General features: G+C 39.0%; 1 protein-coding gene across 1 annotated transcript in view; it reads left to right on the forward strand.

Moving 5' to 3' along the window:
* The first annotated feature begins 244 nt into the window (after window positions 1–244).
* The window catches only part of LOC113576349 (calcium-activated potassium channel subunit alpha-1-like), a 55,622-nt gene continuing 38,014 nt past the window's right edge, over window positions 245–17,852 (forward strand). The window contains 5 exon segments of the mRNA XM_035533486.1: window positions 245–437; window positions 9,878–9,893; window positions 11,681–11,697; window positions 13,528–13,541; window positions 14,011–14,109. Of these exon segments, the coding sequence (XP_035389379.1) occupies window positions 245–437; window positions 9,878–9,893; window positions 11,681–11,697; window positions 13,528–13,541; window positions 14,011–14,109 (339 nt within the window).

Here is a 17,852-nt window from a genome sequence, read left to right on the forward strand (position 1 = left end):
CGTTTTCGAGGATTTTCTGCTTAGCCAAAGTCATCCGTGCGTTACAGGTTGCAGTCTTCTCATTTATCGCGAAAAGCAGCCGAGGCAACAACTGGATAACCGTTTCGGGCGCGCTGATATGTCATCTAAGGGATCCAACATGATTCCATCCGAGGGTGGCAACTTGTGGCCCGACAACGGTGCTTTCTTGCCAAGAAAGATGGCAAAAGGAAATCCCAAAAGGGGTTATTCGCCAAAAAGCCAAATGGAAATCCTCATACTCTACTTGCCAGATATTCCGTGCGATGAGAGCGGGCAGCGGATGTGGTGGGTATTTCTCGCCACATCCTTGGTCACTTTCTTTGGAGGTCTCGTCATCATACTCTTATGGAGAGCTCTCGTATATATATGGACCGTTTGCTGTCAATGCGGCAACAAGGAGGTAAGATAATTACCAGGTGTTTATAACCAGTGAAAAATTTAGGCTACAGCACTTCTACCATAGACTCAAATGAATTACAGACTACTTATTTAGATGTTCCATTGCCTCTGGCAGCTGTAGGCTATGCAAGCAGCTCTCTTAATATCAGACTGAATAAAAAATCATTCGCTGTTTGTAAAATTTATAGAACAGGGAGACTTAATGTGAACTCTGCATATACCAACCTCTAACCTTCATCAAACACCTCAGCCAGGTAGACTGACCAAGGTGTGTGGTTCTAAGAGTGATTAGGGTTGTAGTTAAACCCTGTGGGACAGAAAATATTTAGCATTTGGGTGTTTTAAGTAGGTGTAGCCTTGATGTCCAGGTGGTTTTACATGGTTTTATATAACCACAGCTATAGAATCAGGCATTCTTACTCATGTCGATCTTTTTTTTTTTTTTCCCGCAAGTGAATCTTAATATGCATTCCACTCACCTTTATAGTTCCTTGCAAAGTCCTCAGCACAAGGAATGCTGCTATTTTAAGTGGCACTTGTTAACAGTAGAAAATGTTTAGTTTGAAGCAAACTTAAAACTGTGCAGGGAGTAGTGTACAACAGTTTATCACTATGCAGCTAATTAACATGTAGCAAGTTGCCTGTCAATCATTATATGTCTTGTCAAGATGTTGAGTTGAGCATGCTTCTTGTGAGCTGAGCATGCTGCCTTGGTGATTATCCAAGATCAGCCAATAAATGGAAATAACGAGTGCTAACTATGAATGATGTGGAAATAACCTGTTCAGCAAAGTTGTCAAATCAGCAGGAAAAGGCATTTAGCTTGTTTAACTTTGACCTATTTAGGTAATATTAGTTATTCTGAGGTATAAAATTGGCTGTAGCAAGCTATTTCGATACAACAACCAGATATTTGTATATGTAAAATTTACATGGTTGATGTTACATAGATGCAGTTCAGACATTTTTACCATTATGAATTTAATTGCCCAGCCATCAAGAGACACAAATGGAAATGTGTGATGATGTTGGATGACATTCTGAATGAAGGGACTTTAATCAAGAATGAGAATTTGTGCTCATTTAAATGCACAGCAGCTTTGCAGTGAGAGGAAGCCACTGCTCTGAAAACATCTCTAACATGCTAGACCTGTTTATGTATCCCATGTGTGACATTACCAAGAGCTATAAATAGGTTTGCTTAGCTTGGCCATTGTAAAAATTACACACACACATGACCACTCACTCCACAGCTGCTGGCTTCATTGTTCTACACAGAGTGTGAATTCTTTGATACAGAACACAACGGTACTGTTTGAATTGTGGGCCAGGTGGGTGGACCTGAGCATTCTTAGTGCAATACAGGTTGGGAGTATAGAGCATGCTCAGTAAACATGTTCGTAGTACACTGACGGGGTTGCCTTGGACAGTACTTTGAGGGAATATTATATCCTTTTAGAGATAGTATATTTATACTATACATACAATCTATTTAGTACTATACATTGCCTTGTTGCTGTTTCAAATAAAGGCTAACCCTTTTTCCATTTGTAGTTGTTAACTACAACAAAATGTGATCTCTACTGCTGTGGGGCTCTTTAAAAGTGATATCATGAGGTACTTCACTGTTTATTACTGTTTATTAAGTAATACTTGTGCAACTGTGCATGTCTTCTTCATGTATCAAGACTGATGTCATTCAGTTGGAAATTTTTGTTTCTGGAGTGTTGTGGAGGCAGTGCACAGCTGGGTTCATCTAACTTGGATCTATAGCTAACTAGTAAGTAACTAAAATACAGCTAAAACTAATGGGTATATATGAAGTGAATCAAATATAATCCTTAAAATCACAAGTTGGAGCTTATCACAAAAATATGTTGGACAGACAAAAAACACTCAACAATGCTCATATCCGCAAATACGAGTCAAAATGTTTACAGATGGTTTGTCAGGTAAAATTCTAATTTATATTTCATCAATAAAACAACTTTGATGCTAACTAGTTTGATTGCTTATACATATTCAATCTAACTAACTAACTAAATACTTCTAGATAATGTAAGCTTCTCTAAAACTGTGGAAGTAGAATAACTGTCATTTGATAGGACAGTAAATCTGTTCATCCATTTTGAAAGCTGAAATATCCATGGATGCAGTCTCAGACATGTATGGTTGGATGCCTAAATGCTGCATGGTTCACCTTTCAGTTAGGGAGGTAATGATTGACTTGTAAACCAGCCAATCATAGCAGAGCTTATCAATTAGTATATACAACCAAAGGTTTGTAAAAACAAAGAAAATACAAACAAAGTTAAAAAAAAGACAAATATGAATTGTCTTGCCAAAGCAACTTGGAACTGCGTGGAAACTATGAATATAGATATAGTGTTAAGTATGATGTGTCTAGATTTCTAAATAATAAAGTGAAGGCTCAAGGAACCAATTTAAAAACAAAAAGGCTAGGCAGATGATTTATGTATGAGATATGTATGTTATGAGAAGTTGACCCTTCATAGCTAACCAACTGATTTGCAATTTTATAGTATAAAAATCACTGACATTCCAAAAATATTTTCTGAAAATGTAAAAAAAAAAAAAAAGGTCAATTTGCCATTCTGTTTACATCATCAAAATTAAACTTAGTAAAAAGAGAGAAAAGTAAATGTAGGGTGTTGCTTCCAAGATGAAGCAGTGTATTGTTTCTGTTCTTTTCATAACGTGAGTGTAGGTTTGTTATATGGATTAGGAGCAACTCATTTCACCCAGAAGTATCTGGTTATACTTGGGACTGTACATTGAATGTGTGACAGACATCCATTCATGGGCTTTGCTTGTACAGCGATGATCTCTCAAACAGGTTGGAGAGAGAGAGAGAGAGAGAGAGAGAGAGAGAGAGAGAGAGAGAGAGAGAGAGAGAGAGAGAGAGAGAGAGAGAGAGAGAGAGAGAGAGAGAGAATCATGTAAGTTAAAGGAAATGGTAAAATTTACCTCAATTTAATGGTTGTAAAGTTATGTGGCAGTTTTGGGGTGTTCATAATTAACTTGCTAGTTGTCAGTTTGATAACTATGCATAATGCTAACAATTAGCAAGATAGTCAGCTAGCTAGCCAACTAGCAAGTTAGATAAACCTGAACTTGAAATCTTCAGTAACACTTATTAGTTAGGTAGCTAGCCAATTTATACAAACACTTTAATGTTCTATTATCTTGGCTAGCTAACCTGTACTTCATGTCAGATTTTAGCTAGCACATTCTCTGTTTGTTTTATAAGTAAGTTAAGATTCAAATACAATATACTGCTATAATATATAAGGAAAATATGACTGAAATTTCAGTAAAGAGTCGAAGTGTGAATATAAAATTGTATAAAAAATTTACCTATAATATAGCATATTTTAATGTAAATTAAAATGATGCTTATATAATTAAACGACTGTTTCTACTTTATAGGTTGAGACACATTTAACACCACCGTCATTGTTAGTTAAGTCTCAAAGTGAAGTTCATCATTTAAACTTAATATTGCATATAATATAACTTGGCTTAGAAGGTTAAAGTCTGTTTTATGTTTTGAAATTTATTGTAGTGTTAATTTCTCTTTTCTCTGTGCTTAGAGATTGAAGTGCTGAAACTGTTCCGTCTATCTGAAGTAAGTTGAAAATTTACCTGCTCAAAGCACAATCTGCAGGGTTATTTACTAACAAGCCCACTATTTCCACCTAAGTGATGGTTACTTGAGTCATAGAGTAACACCAACAGGACATTGTGTGTTGTTTAACATGGGTCTAAGCCTGGTACCACTGGTACTGTCCCAGATAAAGGGCTTGCTGGGAAACAGATAATGGATGTCTTTAGTGTGGGTACTAATTTGGGACCAGGTATAGGCCAGGGTTGCTATTGAGGTAGGCTATGATTAGTGGACTTTGCACTATAAAGTGCATCTCCCCTTGCCAAAGTCCATCATTCACTACATCTTTTAGTCTATGGAAGTTCTCTACAGATACTATAGGCGAGTAAACTAAGAATGCCTACACTCTGTCCTTGGGATTGACATAGATATGAACAGCACTACCAGAAATGTATGTTGGGTGGACCCAAAGGTCTGTAGTGGTTTCTCTCATAGCATCAGTTAGTATGTCCTGTATCAGAGAAAGAGGTACCAGGCAGGAGGTAATTTTACCCATTCCTAGACTATCTACTAAGGACCCAATTTCCTGAAACATATCAGGCATTAGCATGTTTACAAGTTGGGTGTGAGCATGGTCAGCCTGGATCACAGAAAGAAGAGAGTTAACAGTTTGTATTGTTTTGTTCAGGGCGACACTGTGGCACCAGCACTGTTCCCTGTATGGTCTATGTTGCTTGACAGTGTGTAGGTTGATGGCGATCACTGTGGAGGTTCCAACAATCAAGAGATCCCACTGCAATGGCTGTGGCTAGCAGTCTCCCTAAAAATGTTTGGATCTCTGGCTCTACCCATTTCAGTTGTAACTTGTGGGTCGTGTCCATCTCAGCATGTCTGATAGCATTCATAGTCCACCTAGCACTAGCCCATTTGGTCGGTTTGGCCATGATGGAATTGTTTTTCCTACATATCTCACTGGGGTTTAACCTGACAAACACTTTATGTTTATGTACAGGTAACAACTAGTCAACAAAGTCCAGGCTGTTCTTTCAGGGCGATTCCTAAATGCGTTCTGGTTCAACAATTTAGGCATGGGCAGCAGTCATGAGGCCAAGGATCAGGAGTGCGATCAGGCAGATCATCCTACCAAAATATGGCAAATATGGTTAAGGCCACTGCAAACTACTGTGTGAATTGCATAAATTCTGGCTGGGAGGCTTAGCTAGCCAACCCCACTAAGGATCAGTTGACTTTTTATAAATAAGCTAAGATGTAAAGAGAGAGAAAGGCAGAAAAGGATCAGTTGCATGAAATCTGAACTAAGGCCACTTCTATGGTTTGCCTGGCCTATTCTCATTCTGAACAAATGTGTGCTGAATATACAGAAAGGAGATTTTTAAAAAAAATGTAATTCTAGGAGTGTTAATCTGTGCTGCCTTGTCTTACTAGTAATCGAGACCCTTAGGGGTGTGGGAGTTGTGACTTGTGACTTGACTGGTACATTAGCAATAACAACTCATTCCATATACATCTTGTGTGGATTGATTTGTTTACGGTGAACCTACTTGAGGACTCCCCTTTTCCCTGGGTGACTTTAATCTGATGCATAACAGAAGAGAGTTTCTCAGTGATTCTGTATGGGAGAGAAACTTTCGAGCCAGTTTCCCTGTGCTTAGCTGGCATCTTCTAGTGGGTTGGACAATCAAGTGATATCACACCTTGTCCACCACTTGAAGCTCACCATGGGATGCCTTGTGTCCTTCAGCTTTCTCTTCTATGTGTTGTTGGACAAAGGCAAATGTGGCTCTGAGGTGTTTGTGTAGCTTGGTCATATACTGGTGGGTATTGTATGTCGTTGCTATGTTAGCTGGACCTGGCTGGTAGAGTAGGTGCAAAGGAAGGGTCATTTGTCTACTCGTCATTAACTTGAAGGAAGAGACCCTTGTCGAGTCATGTGGTGTTGCTTGGATGGCCATGATTACAAGGGGTAACTAAATGTCACAGACTTGGAGATTAGAGGCTACATACAGTGGTGTGAAAAATTGTTTGTCCTCTTCCTGACAAAAACAACAAGTAAACACAAAAAGCAGTTTTTAAATGAAGGTTATTATTATTATTATTATTATTATTATTATTATTATTAAGGAGAAAAAAATCCAAACCTACATGGCCCTGTTTGAAAAAGTGATTGCCCCCTAAACCTAATAACTGGTTGGGCCACTCTTAGCAGCAACAACTGCAGTCAAGCGTTTGCGGTAACTGGCAATGAGTCTTTTACAGCACTGTGGAGGAATTTTGGCCTACTCATCTTTGCAGAATTGTTGTAATTTGGCCACATTGGAGGGTTTTCGAGCATGAACCGCCTTTTTAAGGTCATGCCACAGCATCTCAATTGGATTCAGGGTTTTCGAGCATGAACCGCCTTTTTAAGATCATGCCAGAGCATCTCAATTGGATTCAGATCAGGACTTTGACTAGGCCACTCCAAAGTCTTCATTTTATTTTTCTTAAGCCATTCAGACGTGGACTTGCTGCTATGTTTTGGATCATTGTCCTGCTGCATACCCCAAGTGCGCTTCAGCTTGAGGTCACAAACAGTTGGCCAGACATTCTCCTTCAGGATTTTTTGGTAGACAGCAGAATTCATGGTTCCATTTACCACAGCAAGTCTTCCAGGTCCTGAAGCAGCAAAACAGCCCTAGACCATCACACTACCACCACCATATTTTACTGTTGGTGTGATGTTCCTTTTCTGAAATGCTGTGTTACTTTTACGCCAGATGTAATGGGACATACACCTTCCAAAAAGTTCAACATTTGTCTCATCAGTCCACAGAGTATCTTCCCAAAAGTCTTGGTGATCATCAAGATGTAACTGAGGCAAGTGAGGCTTGCAGTTCTTTGGATGTTGTTGTGGGGTCTTTTGTGACCTCTTGCATGAGTCGTCGCTGCGCTCTTGGGGTAATTTTGGTCGGCCAGCCACTCCTGGGAAGGTTCGCCACTGTTCCATGTTTTTGCCATTTGTGGATAATGGCTGTCACTGTGGTTCGCTGGAGTCCCAAAGCTTTAGAAATGGCTTTATAACCTTTTCCAGACTGATAGATCTCAATTACTTTGTATCTCATTTGTTCCTGAATTTCTTTGGATCACAGCATGCTGTCTAACTTTTGAGGATATTTTTGGTCTACTTCACTTTGTCAGGCAGGTCATATTTAAGTGAGTTCTTGATTGAGAACAGGTGTGGCACTAATCAGGCCTGGGTGTGGCTAGAGAAATTGAACTCAGCTTTCCAAAGATGTGATAAACCACAGTTAATTTATGTTTTAACAGGGAGGCAATCACTTTTTCACACAGGGCCATGTGGGTTTGGATTTTTTCCCCTTAATAATAAAAACCTTCATTTAAAACTGCCTTTTGTGTTTACTTGTGTTATCTTTGTCTAATCTTTAAATTTGTTTGATGATCTGAAACATTCAAATGTGACAAACATGCAAAAATAAATAAGATATCAGGAAGGGGGCAAACACCTTTTCACACCACTGTACTTCTTCAGTATGCTGACTACCATTCAATTGGCCCTCTAACACTGATCACTGCTTGGTTTATGTTATAGGCAAAAACTAAAATCTGCAAAGCCTGTTGTCAAAACAGCGAAAAATTGGACCAGCAAGATAAAGCAGGAATTGCATGCCTGTTTGACTGTACTGATTGGACTGTTTTTGAAGCTGCAACTAGAAACATGGGTGAACTGACTAACAATGACATGACACATCAGACATGTGAGCCAACCAAAACATATCACACATACAATGGTAACAATCCATGGTTAACAGCAAGGCTAAGACAACTTAGTCAGGCAAGATTTAGGTACAGAACCTCCCCAAGATTGGGAAATTCCAGACAGTGGGATTCCCTATAATATCAGAGTTGCAGTATGCCAATGAAAGGTCCCAATCAACCTAAGACAAACAAGCCAAAGTGAATCTGGTGGAAGCTGCAATGAGAGGGCCTCCACTATAAATACCAAGGTATTTAGTTACTAGTTTATTATTTACTGTTCTCTTAAGTAAAAAGTTATGGTGTATGCCTTGGTAATTATTAGGCATGGTACAGGTCTATAGTTTATTTACGTCTGGGTATTATAAATGTGGTATTTGACTTGAAGTAAAATTACTCCCTTGAATTGAGTATAGTGACCTTTGACAAGTTTAGCAAAACTAATTTTTAACAAGCCTAATCAAATTTCTTAATGACTCAAATTACTATATACATATGTCAGCTTGATTATATATCAAATCTCATTATAGTCACTGGGAGACACTGTGGGTCCATGTACTCAAAACATATTTGTATTGGGTCATAAAGTACATGGAGAATTATGTTGACCAGGCAAGGCTAGAATCCAATAATTTAGTTGTCCCTTTGGGTATACTGTACAGTCACTGAAAGGTGAGGCTAAGATTGGGAGGACTGTCCATTCTCTACTACATACATAACAAATTAACAAAGCACTCTGTTTGCTGAAAGAATCCATTTGCTTTGAACTTTAGTGTAATGCCACTGAGCTCATATTTGAGCACATTGTACCAATTCTGTGTATCTCTTGTTTTGTTTCTGGTATATTTCAGCATAAACTAGAACTCACTATTTTACTATTCATTAAATGCCAACCTATTTGGCCAAACCTATGATTCACAGCTGTGAATAATCCTTCTACTGTACTGTTATTTGTAGTTTTTGGATTGTAAATAGCTGCTTAGTATCACAATTATAAAACATTAGAGGCAAAAAACGTATGTGAACAGTACCTACAAGAACAGAGACGTGTACTAAGACAAGCAGAAAAAGTACATGATCAATAACTACGAGAACATTTGAAGTGTATGAAGAAAAACAATGTCATCACAAAAATAGTGAAGTTTACAAATAAGTGCAAAAATAAAAGAATTATTATGAACAAATAAACAAAAACTAGATTATCATAGTGTCCCTAGTTCAGATCCTATCCCACAGAATGCAGTGTGTGTGTGTGTGTGTGTGTGTGTGTGTGTGTGTGTGTGTGTGTGTGTGTGTGTGTGTGTGTGTGTGTGTGTGATAGTTTGTTAGTATGAAATGGTGTGTGTGTGTGTGTGTTAGTGAGAGAGAGAGAGTTTGTGTGTCTCCGTGTCTGTGTGGGCATTTGTAAATGTGTGTATTAGAGTGTAGTTGTTATGATCTTGCTAGTTGGTTACTATGATATCCCAGGTAACTACTGTGCCATTGCAAATGGTTGCTAGGTGGTTGTTCAGTGCTTAATATGGAGCGCCAAGTGGATGCTATAGTGTCCTATGTGGTTCATATGGTCTTGATAAGTGGTTGCTATGGCATCCCAGGTGGTTACTTCATCATTATAAAATTGTTGTTGAATGGTTATGATTTTCTGTGGTCTTACTAGTTAGAGATCCAGGTGGTTGCTAACGAGTTATTATGGTAACTTTTGTTGTTTCCCAGGTAGTTGATAGTGTTAGTAATTCATTGCTATGCTATTACTCCTTCAGCTTGACTCCTCTCTCACCCCACCTGAACCTCCCAGCAATAATGCAGAAGCTTGTATCAGCTGGGATGAGGCTCTTGCTTTCCCTGTCAGCCAGGCAACATGTTTGCAAGTGCAAATCAATAACTGGATGGACCAAAACTTTCTGCAGTTGAATAAAGATAAAACAGATTATTATATTTGCAACAGCAGTGAGAGGCGTAGACTACCTGCCTTTTTGGATTTGAAAACTCTAAAGAGCTAGCTCGTAACCTAGCATACCTAGCTGGCATACTAATAGACTCTGATCTCAGTTTTAGCAGGGCTATCAAATCAGTTACTAAATCTGCACCTTTAGAACATCCAGAAGATCAGAGATTTCCTGACAAAACCAGACCTAAATAAACTTCTCCATCTATATCAGGGTTGATTACGGTAATGTGCTCCTAATGAGACTCCCAAAAAAGACAAACAACTTCAGTTAATTCAAAATGCAGCTGCTAGAGTTCTCAGTAGGAGCAAAAGAAGACATCAATCCCATTCTTAAGTCACTTCACTATCTTCCAGTAAATACAGAGTTGATTTTAAGGTATTATTAATGGTCTTTAAATTGCTTAATCGTGTATCAATATATCTAATGGCATATCTAACAAGGGTGTCCGTGTGTGTGTTTATTCCTGACTGTTGAAGACATTGTGAAATGTTTTTTGTTTCTCAGCTGCCCTCCACAATGTTTGGCCTCAGACGCCCTTGAGAGATCAACACTAATGCTGCGATCAGACTTTATCTTTATCTTTGTCTTTGACAAGGGTCACTATGTCAGATTAGGCAATCATAGTGACAAATTCTTGCTGTTTATGATGCTGGCATTTTTGTGTTCCAAAAAGGTAAAGAAAAGACAAAAAAAGATTTTGAACCTGCTCCTTTGTATCACAAAGAGGACAGTCTGGAATGAGATTGTTGCCACAGCTTCTGTTCTTGTGTTCTCTGTGTCATTGTTCCACCTGACATCTGCAACAGCAGCATCCCTCTTTCTCTTCACCATGGTTACATATGTGCAGCAGAGAGCACTCTGTCATCCTATTGGTCAATGACAATGAACACATTGTAAAGTTGTCAAGATAGGCAGGGAAATGCAAAAGACTTTCTGACAGGTTGAGTCTTGTCCAATCAAATTTGTGTCTATGCATAGCATAGTGTGGAAGCTAGCTGTTAGAAAGCTTGCTCAGTGAGATAACAAATTGAATCATTAAACAAACACAAGACAATAACCCTCCATGACATTTTTAGCACAGACCTATAGATGGCGATATTTCCCCAGAAATAGAAATTTTGTCCCACTGATTAGCTAGTTCTATGACAGGATGGGTAAATGACAGAAAATGTTAATTATAGCATAAAGTTAAGTATGATCCCTCGGAGAATGTCTTCTGTGACCATACTGTAACTCTTTTGATCTTTCCATAAACCACACATGTTGGTTTTCATGTCATGAACCATGAAGACCAAAAAATAAACCAGCAGGATATCTCGAATTACTTTGATGGTCCAGTGAGTAGCTTAGTTTCACAATGAGCACTTATTGTACAGACTCATAGGCTAACCTTCCTACTGACAGTAACTTATTATGTACATTCCCTTTTTATGTTGCACTTTGATGTTATTTGTACCAACTCATAGGCTAGCCTACTTATGAACAGTGACTCAGTATATATTTTAACTTTTATGTTGCACATTGAGTAAGACAAATAGGCTATAGCCCTATTATTATTATTATTATTATTATTATTATTATTATTATTATTATTATTATTATAGCTGCAACTACAGCATATAATTTGCTATTTGAAGATTAAATAATTATTTTATTACTTATCTATGTTTATTTACAAGCTGCAGGCACTCTTGACCTTTTGTTTAGTTTTTATAGAGATTGGCAGAGCACCTGTAACAGCCAGCCTCAAACATGCTCCACTGAGCTCTGTTCTCTGACGAAACACTGCTGTTTTTATTCAAATTGTACTCAACATTAGCAATCACATTGCTGCAAGTTTAGGTAGGAACAAAGCAAGCAAACACCAATAGAAACTGTATTTCTCATGCAGTGTGGACAGGAGATGTAGAACTGATGGAAATTGCAGTACATTTGATTTCAGTGCATGCAATTAATAGGCTGTTAAATAATTAGATGATACAATTTATTTATATATAAATAATGATGAGGACAATTTAGGTAATCAGAAAAGTCACATCCCCATCATCCCTACCAAAAAATTATGCCTACCTGCAGTGTCTGTCTATCGCTCGCTCTCTCTCTCTCTCTCTCTCTCTCTCTCTCTCTCTCTCTCTCTCTCTCTCTCTCAGAGCTGCACTTGCATTGTGATCTACAGCCTGCTGACAGCTGCTATGCTTTCCTCCCCCAGAGGGCAGACTGAGCCATGCACACACTGAACATGGCTTATGAGATTTGTTGTGTTTAAATTTTGTAAAACACCCTGGCCCTCTCTGTTTATGGTGAGCATGTGTGTCTGTGGTTGGTTGTGTGTATTGTCAGAAATAGAAGGCTCAGGGTAAAAATAAGCAGAAAAGAAACTGAATGCACTGTAACCAGGGCTGGCTTTAGGGGCCACTGCCCCTTACCACCCAACCGCACCCCAGGCAATTTCCCAGACCCACACATTATAAAAATAAATACAGAGATAATTTGTCACAAATAAACAAAATAACATACACAGACACACACACACATACACACACACACACACACACACACACACACACACACACATATATATATACATACATGCATATATAGCATAACATATCTAGTTTTATGGCACATTCAATTTTGGTTGTAATGCAGTATGTAAATTTTGGTTTTAAATCTTTTCTGTGATATTGGTGAGATTAGCTAAAAGTATTTAATATTTACTAATGTTACATATCAGTTTTTATTTACTTAATTATGTCACAAGTGTTTTATTCATAATTTCATGTTTTAGTTGTTTGACTGAATACAGCAGTAGCATGTTTATGTAGTGTCAAATTTTATTTATATTCAATATGGAACATTTGATGTTATAAAAAACTGTTATAAAAACCAGTCCTCCTATAAATTTTATACTAAGAATTTTTATGTTGATAAAATGAGTAAAGCTATTTAAATTCGACTGCATCACTTTGATTTTCTGAATAACTGAATAAATAGTGGAGATTGTAAAAATGCACATTTTATCAATTATAGATGTATGCCACCTTTCATTTTTATATTCTTCACACAAGTACTACTTTGAATAATTAAACCACTTAACCATGTTAGTTTGACAGTGCCATCATGCAATTATGTGCTTATGAAAACAGTCAATCATATATAGAATTGTTTTTACATTTTTTAATTGATCTTACAGAAATATATTGTCACTTGTTATATCAACAGCATAAAACTCTTCACCCCCTTGGTGGGTGCAGGGCCCTAAGCTTTGACATTCTCAAAGTGGTCAGACACTTGTAGTTTTTTTTGGTTTTTTTTTTTTATAGCGGAGCGATCGGCAGTCATAATAATAAAACAGGTGAGGTCAAAGCCAGAGCAGTTAGGGGAATAAATCCAAAGGCCATAACAAAAACATAGAGAAAAACTAGTCCAGGATAAAAACCAGAATACAATTAAAGATGGCAGACAAATCCAAAGGAGCAGGTGAATACGAGAGATAATGGAAAACAATCCAGGTTGGTAACTAGCAGTAAGACAAATGACAGGGAAACGCTCAGTATACGCAATAGAGTAGCGGCAATACTTTGCAGACAATGCATTGAACAGGAGAGAATAAATAGGTACGCAATAATGAGAAACAAGTGACAATAATAGTCCAGTGATGACGATCTGGTAAGGTTGTGCTGGGGAAGCTGGGAGTTGTAGTTAGGTGCACTGTGAATGCAGGGCAACTACGTGACATTTATTATTATTAGATAGAGCCAACAATGAATGTAATACAGTAGCTCCAATTTTATATATGTGTGTGTGTATGTAAGTGTGTATACTTACATGTGTCTATGAGTATTTATTTGTGTGCTTTTCTGAGCTCCACAGTGTCCATTCATTCCACTTCATCCTACTCATTGTCCCCCAGATCCAGGCATTAGAAGCTTAGCTAAGGGTGCCATTACACAGCAGCATCACACAGAAATTTGGAAGTTTGTGTCAGAATGACTGAAAATAATCACTGTCATGAATGCACTTGGTCATCTCTTATTTTAATTTTTATGTGTTTTTGTTGTATGTATTCTGAAGGTTAGGAGTTTAAATGCATGCTAAGTGTGTGTGTGTGTGTGTGTGTGTGTGTGTGTGTGTGTGTGTGTGTGTGTGTGTGTGTGTGTGTGTGTGTGTGTGTAGAAGGCCCAGAGTATTGATATACCAACTGAGGTTGCTCATGATTCAAATGAAGATGGGGAAGAGGAAGACCAAGAGGTAGAGGTAGCATCGGACTGGATGACCTCGCTGAAAGCCTGGGCTGGGGTCATGATCTGTGCACAGAACTCGACAGGACGCATGCTGGTGAGTCCCACCTCTCATGACCTCTGACCTCAACAGAGCCTACATAAAACACTTTTCCTCATGATGACCCTTGCATGCACTCCTGTGTGTGTGTGTGTGTGTGTGTGTGTGTGCCTTTTTCTTAAAATTTGACAGTGTGTATACTTTCTGTAGATTTGTTGGAAATCAACACTTTTTAAGTAGACAGTGTGATATAATGAAATCTGAATAGTGTCCAATTAATTTTCCTTGTGATCCTTGTAATATTCTAAGTGTAGGCTGTGTGAGGTGTTAAATTAATCTGATGCCAGCAGTGTAGCAAACAGGCATTTGGAGTGACCTTTAATGAGAAGACCTGGCTAGACGTGTGAGTGCATGCAGTAAACCACATTAATTTCAGCCCCTGGCTAAAGTGGCCATCGCCTATGCTGGTGACGAGGTAATGTGCGCTAATGGGTAATTTCTGTACATTAGGTAATGGAGCAGTTTTAGAGCCAGCACACAGAACAGAATGGGCTAATCTCCACTCCCTCAGTGGTGACAAAGAAGCCCGTCATTTCTCCTGTTACACTCTTCTACTTCTGAACCTTACATGGCTCTGACAACTCTGCTCAACACAGCCATTATGTTTATATCCCCTGTTTGAGATAATGTTCTTCAGAAAGGCAGTTCATGTTTAAATGGGTCAGACCTGGAATCAGAATGGGGAAGAAATGTGGTTTAAGTGACTTTAAATGTAGTATGGAACGAGGCGTCTACTGGCATTTTCATGCACACCATCTCTAACATTTACAGGGAATGGTCAAAAATAGAGAAAATATCCAGTGTGCAGCAGTTCTCTGGGCAAAAATGCCTTGTTGATGCCAGAGGTCATAGGAAAATGGCCAGAGTGGTTTGAGCTGATAGAAAGTATCAAATAACCACTCAAAAGAGCATCTCTGAACACACAAAACATCAAACCATGAAGCACATGTGCTACAGCAGAAGACCACACTGGGTGCCACTTATGTCATCTAAGAATAAACAATTTAGGCTACAATTTGCGATGGCCACTTCCAACAATAAACTGCCGTGTCACAAACCTCAGTTCATCTCAAACTGGTTTCTTATACATGACACTGAGTTCACTGTTCTCAAATGGCCTCCACAGTCACTGCATCTCAATCCAATAAAACTCCCTTGGGATTTGGTGGAATGGGAGATTCGCATTTTTAATGTGCAGCTGACAAAACTACAGCAACTGCATGATGCTATCAGGCCGATATAGACCAATATCTCTGAGGAATGTTTCCAGCACCATGCTGAATTTATGCCATGAAGAAGTAAAGCAGTTCAGAAGGCAAAAAGGGGTGCAGCCCAGTACTTTATTTCAATTACTTTTATCAGCTCCTCTTGCAGCCCTTGGTATTTCTCAAGCTTTACACGTTCCTTCTTCCTGATGTTGGTATCACTTGGGATTGCTACATCCATCACTACGACCCTCTTTTGATGTTCATCTATCACTACTTTGTCTGGTTGGTTAGCCATTACCATCTTGTCTGTCTGTATCTGGATGTCCCACAGAATTTTAACATGGCCATTCTCCACCAATTTAGGGGGTGTATCTCACTTTGACCTCAGGAGTTCCAGCTCGTACTTGTATCTGGATGTCCCACAGAATTTTAACATGGCCATTCTCCACCAATTTAGGGGGTGTATCTCACTTTGACCTCAGGAGTTCCAGCTCGTACTTGTCACAGATGTTTCTGTATACTAAGCCAGCCACTTGGTTATGGCATTCCATGCACGCTCTGCCTGCTAGCATCTTGCATCCTGCTGTTATGTGCTGGATTGTCTCAGGAGCTGTGTTCCTGTGCTGACTTTAAATCATTTCAATCTAGCTGTTTATCTGATGACTGGTAGAGTGTAGGTGTTAATAGCCTGGCTCTTGTTCTTCCCATTCAGCTGACTTCTCAGGACTTGACACATTCTTTGAAGGAATTTGGCTTTAGCTGCTTTCCTTGTGGCCTCTTCATAATTCCCATTGGCCTGTGGGATTCCAAGGTACTTGTTGCTTCCAGGGTACTTCAGCATCTACTACCATCTGGAAATATGCTCACCTCTGTTTTAGCTACATTCCCTCTCCATCCAACGACACTCATGCAGTCCGAATGACATTCCAATGTCATTGCTGTATATTCTGGCGAGATGGATTAGTGTGTTTATGTATATGTGTTTTTCACTTCTGGCATACAGCTTGATGTCATCCACATAGAGGAGGTGGTTGATGGTTGCTCCATTCTGTAGACACTCTTGGTGGTGATTCACTGAGGGGGTTCAGGTCTATGCAGAACAGCAGTGGAAACAAGGCATTGGTAAATCCTGCATTTGATGGTAATTTATGCTATTGGGATGAAATTGACCTCTAGGTTGTCATGATGAGGGATCCTGGAGTCCTGTTGATGTTGTATATCCTTCAGTGTGGGACACTGAATCATAGGCTTTCTTGTATTCAGTCCAGGCGGTGCACACATTGGTCTGTCTGGTCTTTCTTGGAAACTCATCTGTGCTAATATCTATCTGCTAATCTCTTCCATCATGACCATTTAAGGCAGTTGTTGCAAAGCTCTGTTATTGGTCAGAAACAGTTTTATTGTGGATTTCGGGTCCACTGTATGGCCAGCGAGATCAAACTCCCACAGAATGCTTGTCTGCAGTATCTGAAATTGGTCCGGATACTCACAGAACAAAAAACACTGTACACTATGGTTAGAAAACTCTATTTTTCATATTTAACATCCTGCAATATCAGTATTGCAAAGACTAACATTGCAATAATGATTTTAAAAAATCATTGTGCAGCTCTACTGAAAAACAGATTGTTCCAACCCCGCCCAGTATGTAATGGGAACATATGGTAAAGGGTGAAATCACCCACGGTGACAGTAGAGTTCCCCTCCCTGGCTACATGGAGGCAGAAACACAGACCAAACAGAAATTAGGCAAAGCACGTACAAGTACTGGTACAAAGATCTTAACAAACATTAAGAACCAAATAACACTCAGCTCTAATCCTTAGGTCACACATAGCCACTCACCTGCACATAGCCAATCTCCACCACCCAACCATGTGAACACCTCCAACTTGTCAGTCACCATCCCTTCTACCAATTGCATCACTCATTCACTTCCATGTTCTCAATCACCCACTTATTGAGCCCTACATGCACCTTGTTTAACCTCCTTATTTAAGCCCACATGCACTGTAGTCCAGTGTGAACTGTACTTTGTCTACCAGTTCCCGGGCCATGCAAGGGTGTGTTTTGTTATCAGCTAGCTCACGGGGAGGACTGAGGCTTACATTTACATTTGCTTATAAAAATTTGACAAGGCATAGTTTTTAAACAGGGAACCTGAAATGCATCAAACATTACAAAAGTTTAATATCATAAACAGAAACACTGAATTAAGAACATAAATATAAAATAAGTCAATCATTTAAAAAACAATTTAACAGCATGAGAAATAAGCGTGTTTGTCATTTGGTTCTGCTCATGGGTACAACCTATCCCTGCTGCTGACAAAGTGTGTAAGTGAATGTTGAATCTGCAGGCGAGAAGCCATACAAAGGAGATAAACTATTCTTGAGCATGTTAGTGAGGGGTGCGCAGGGTGGCCTCATCACACCTTTCACTCAGTAGTGGACGAAATGATGGGATGCTGGTGATTCTGCAGCAGCATTTTTGCACCCACTCCAACTATTTTGAGAGCGTTTGTTTGTTAGA

This window comes from Electrophorus electricus, chromosome 14, assembly GCF_013358815.1.
Source record: "Electrophorus electricus isolate fEleEle1 chromosome 14, fEleEle1.pri, whole genome shotgun sequence".
In the NCBI taxonomy this organism is placed as follows: Eukaryota; Metazoa; Chordata; class Actinopteri; order Gymnotiformes; family Gymnotidae; genus Electrophorus; species Electrophorus electricus.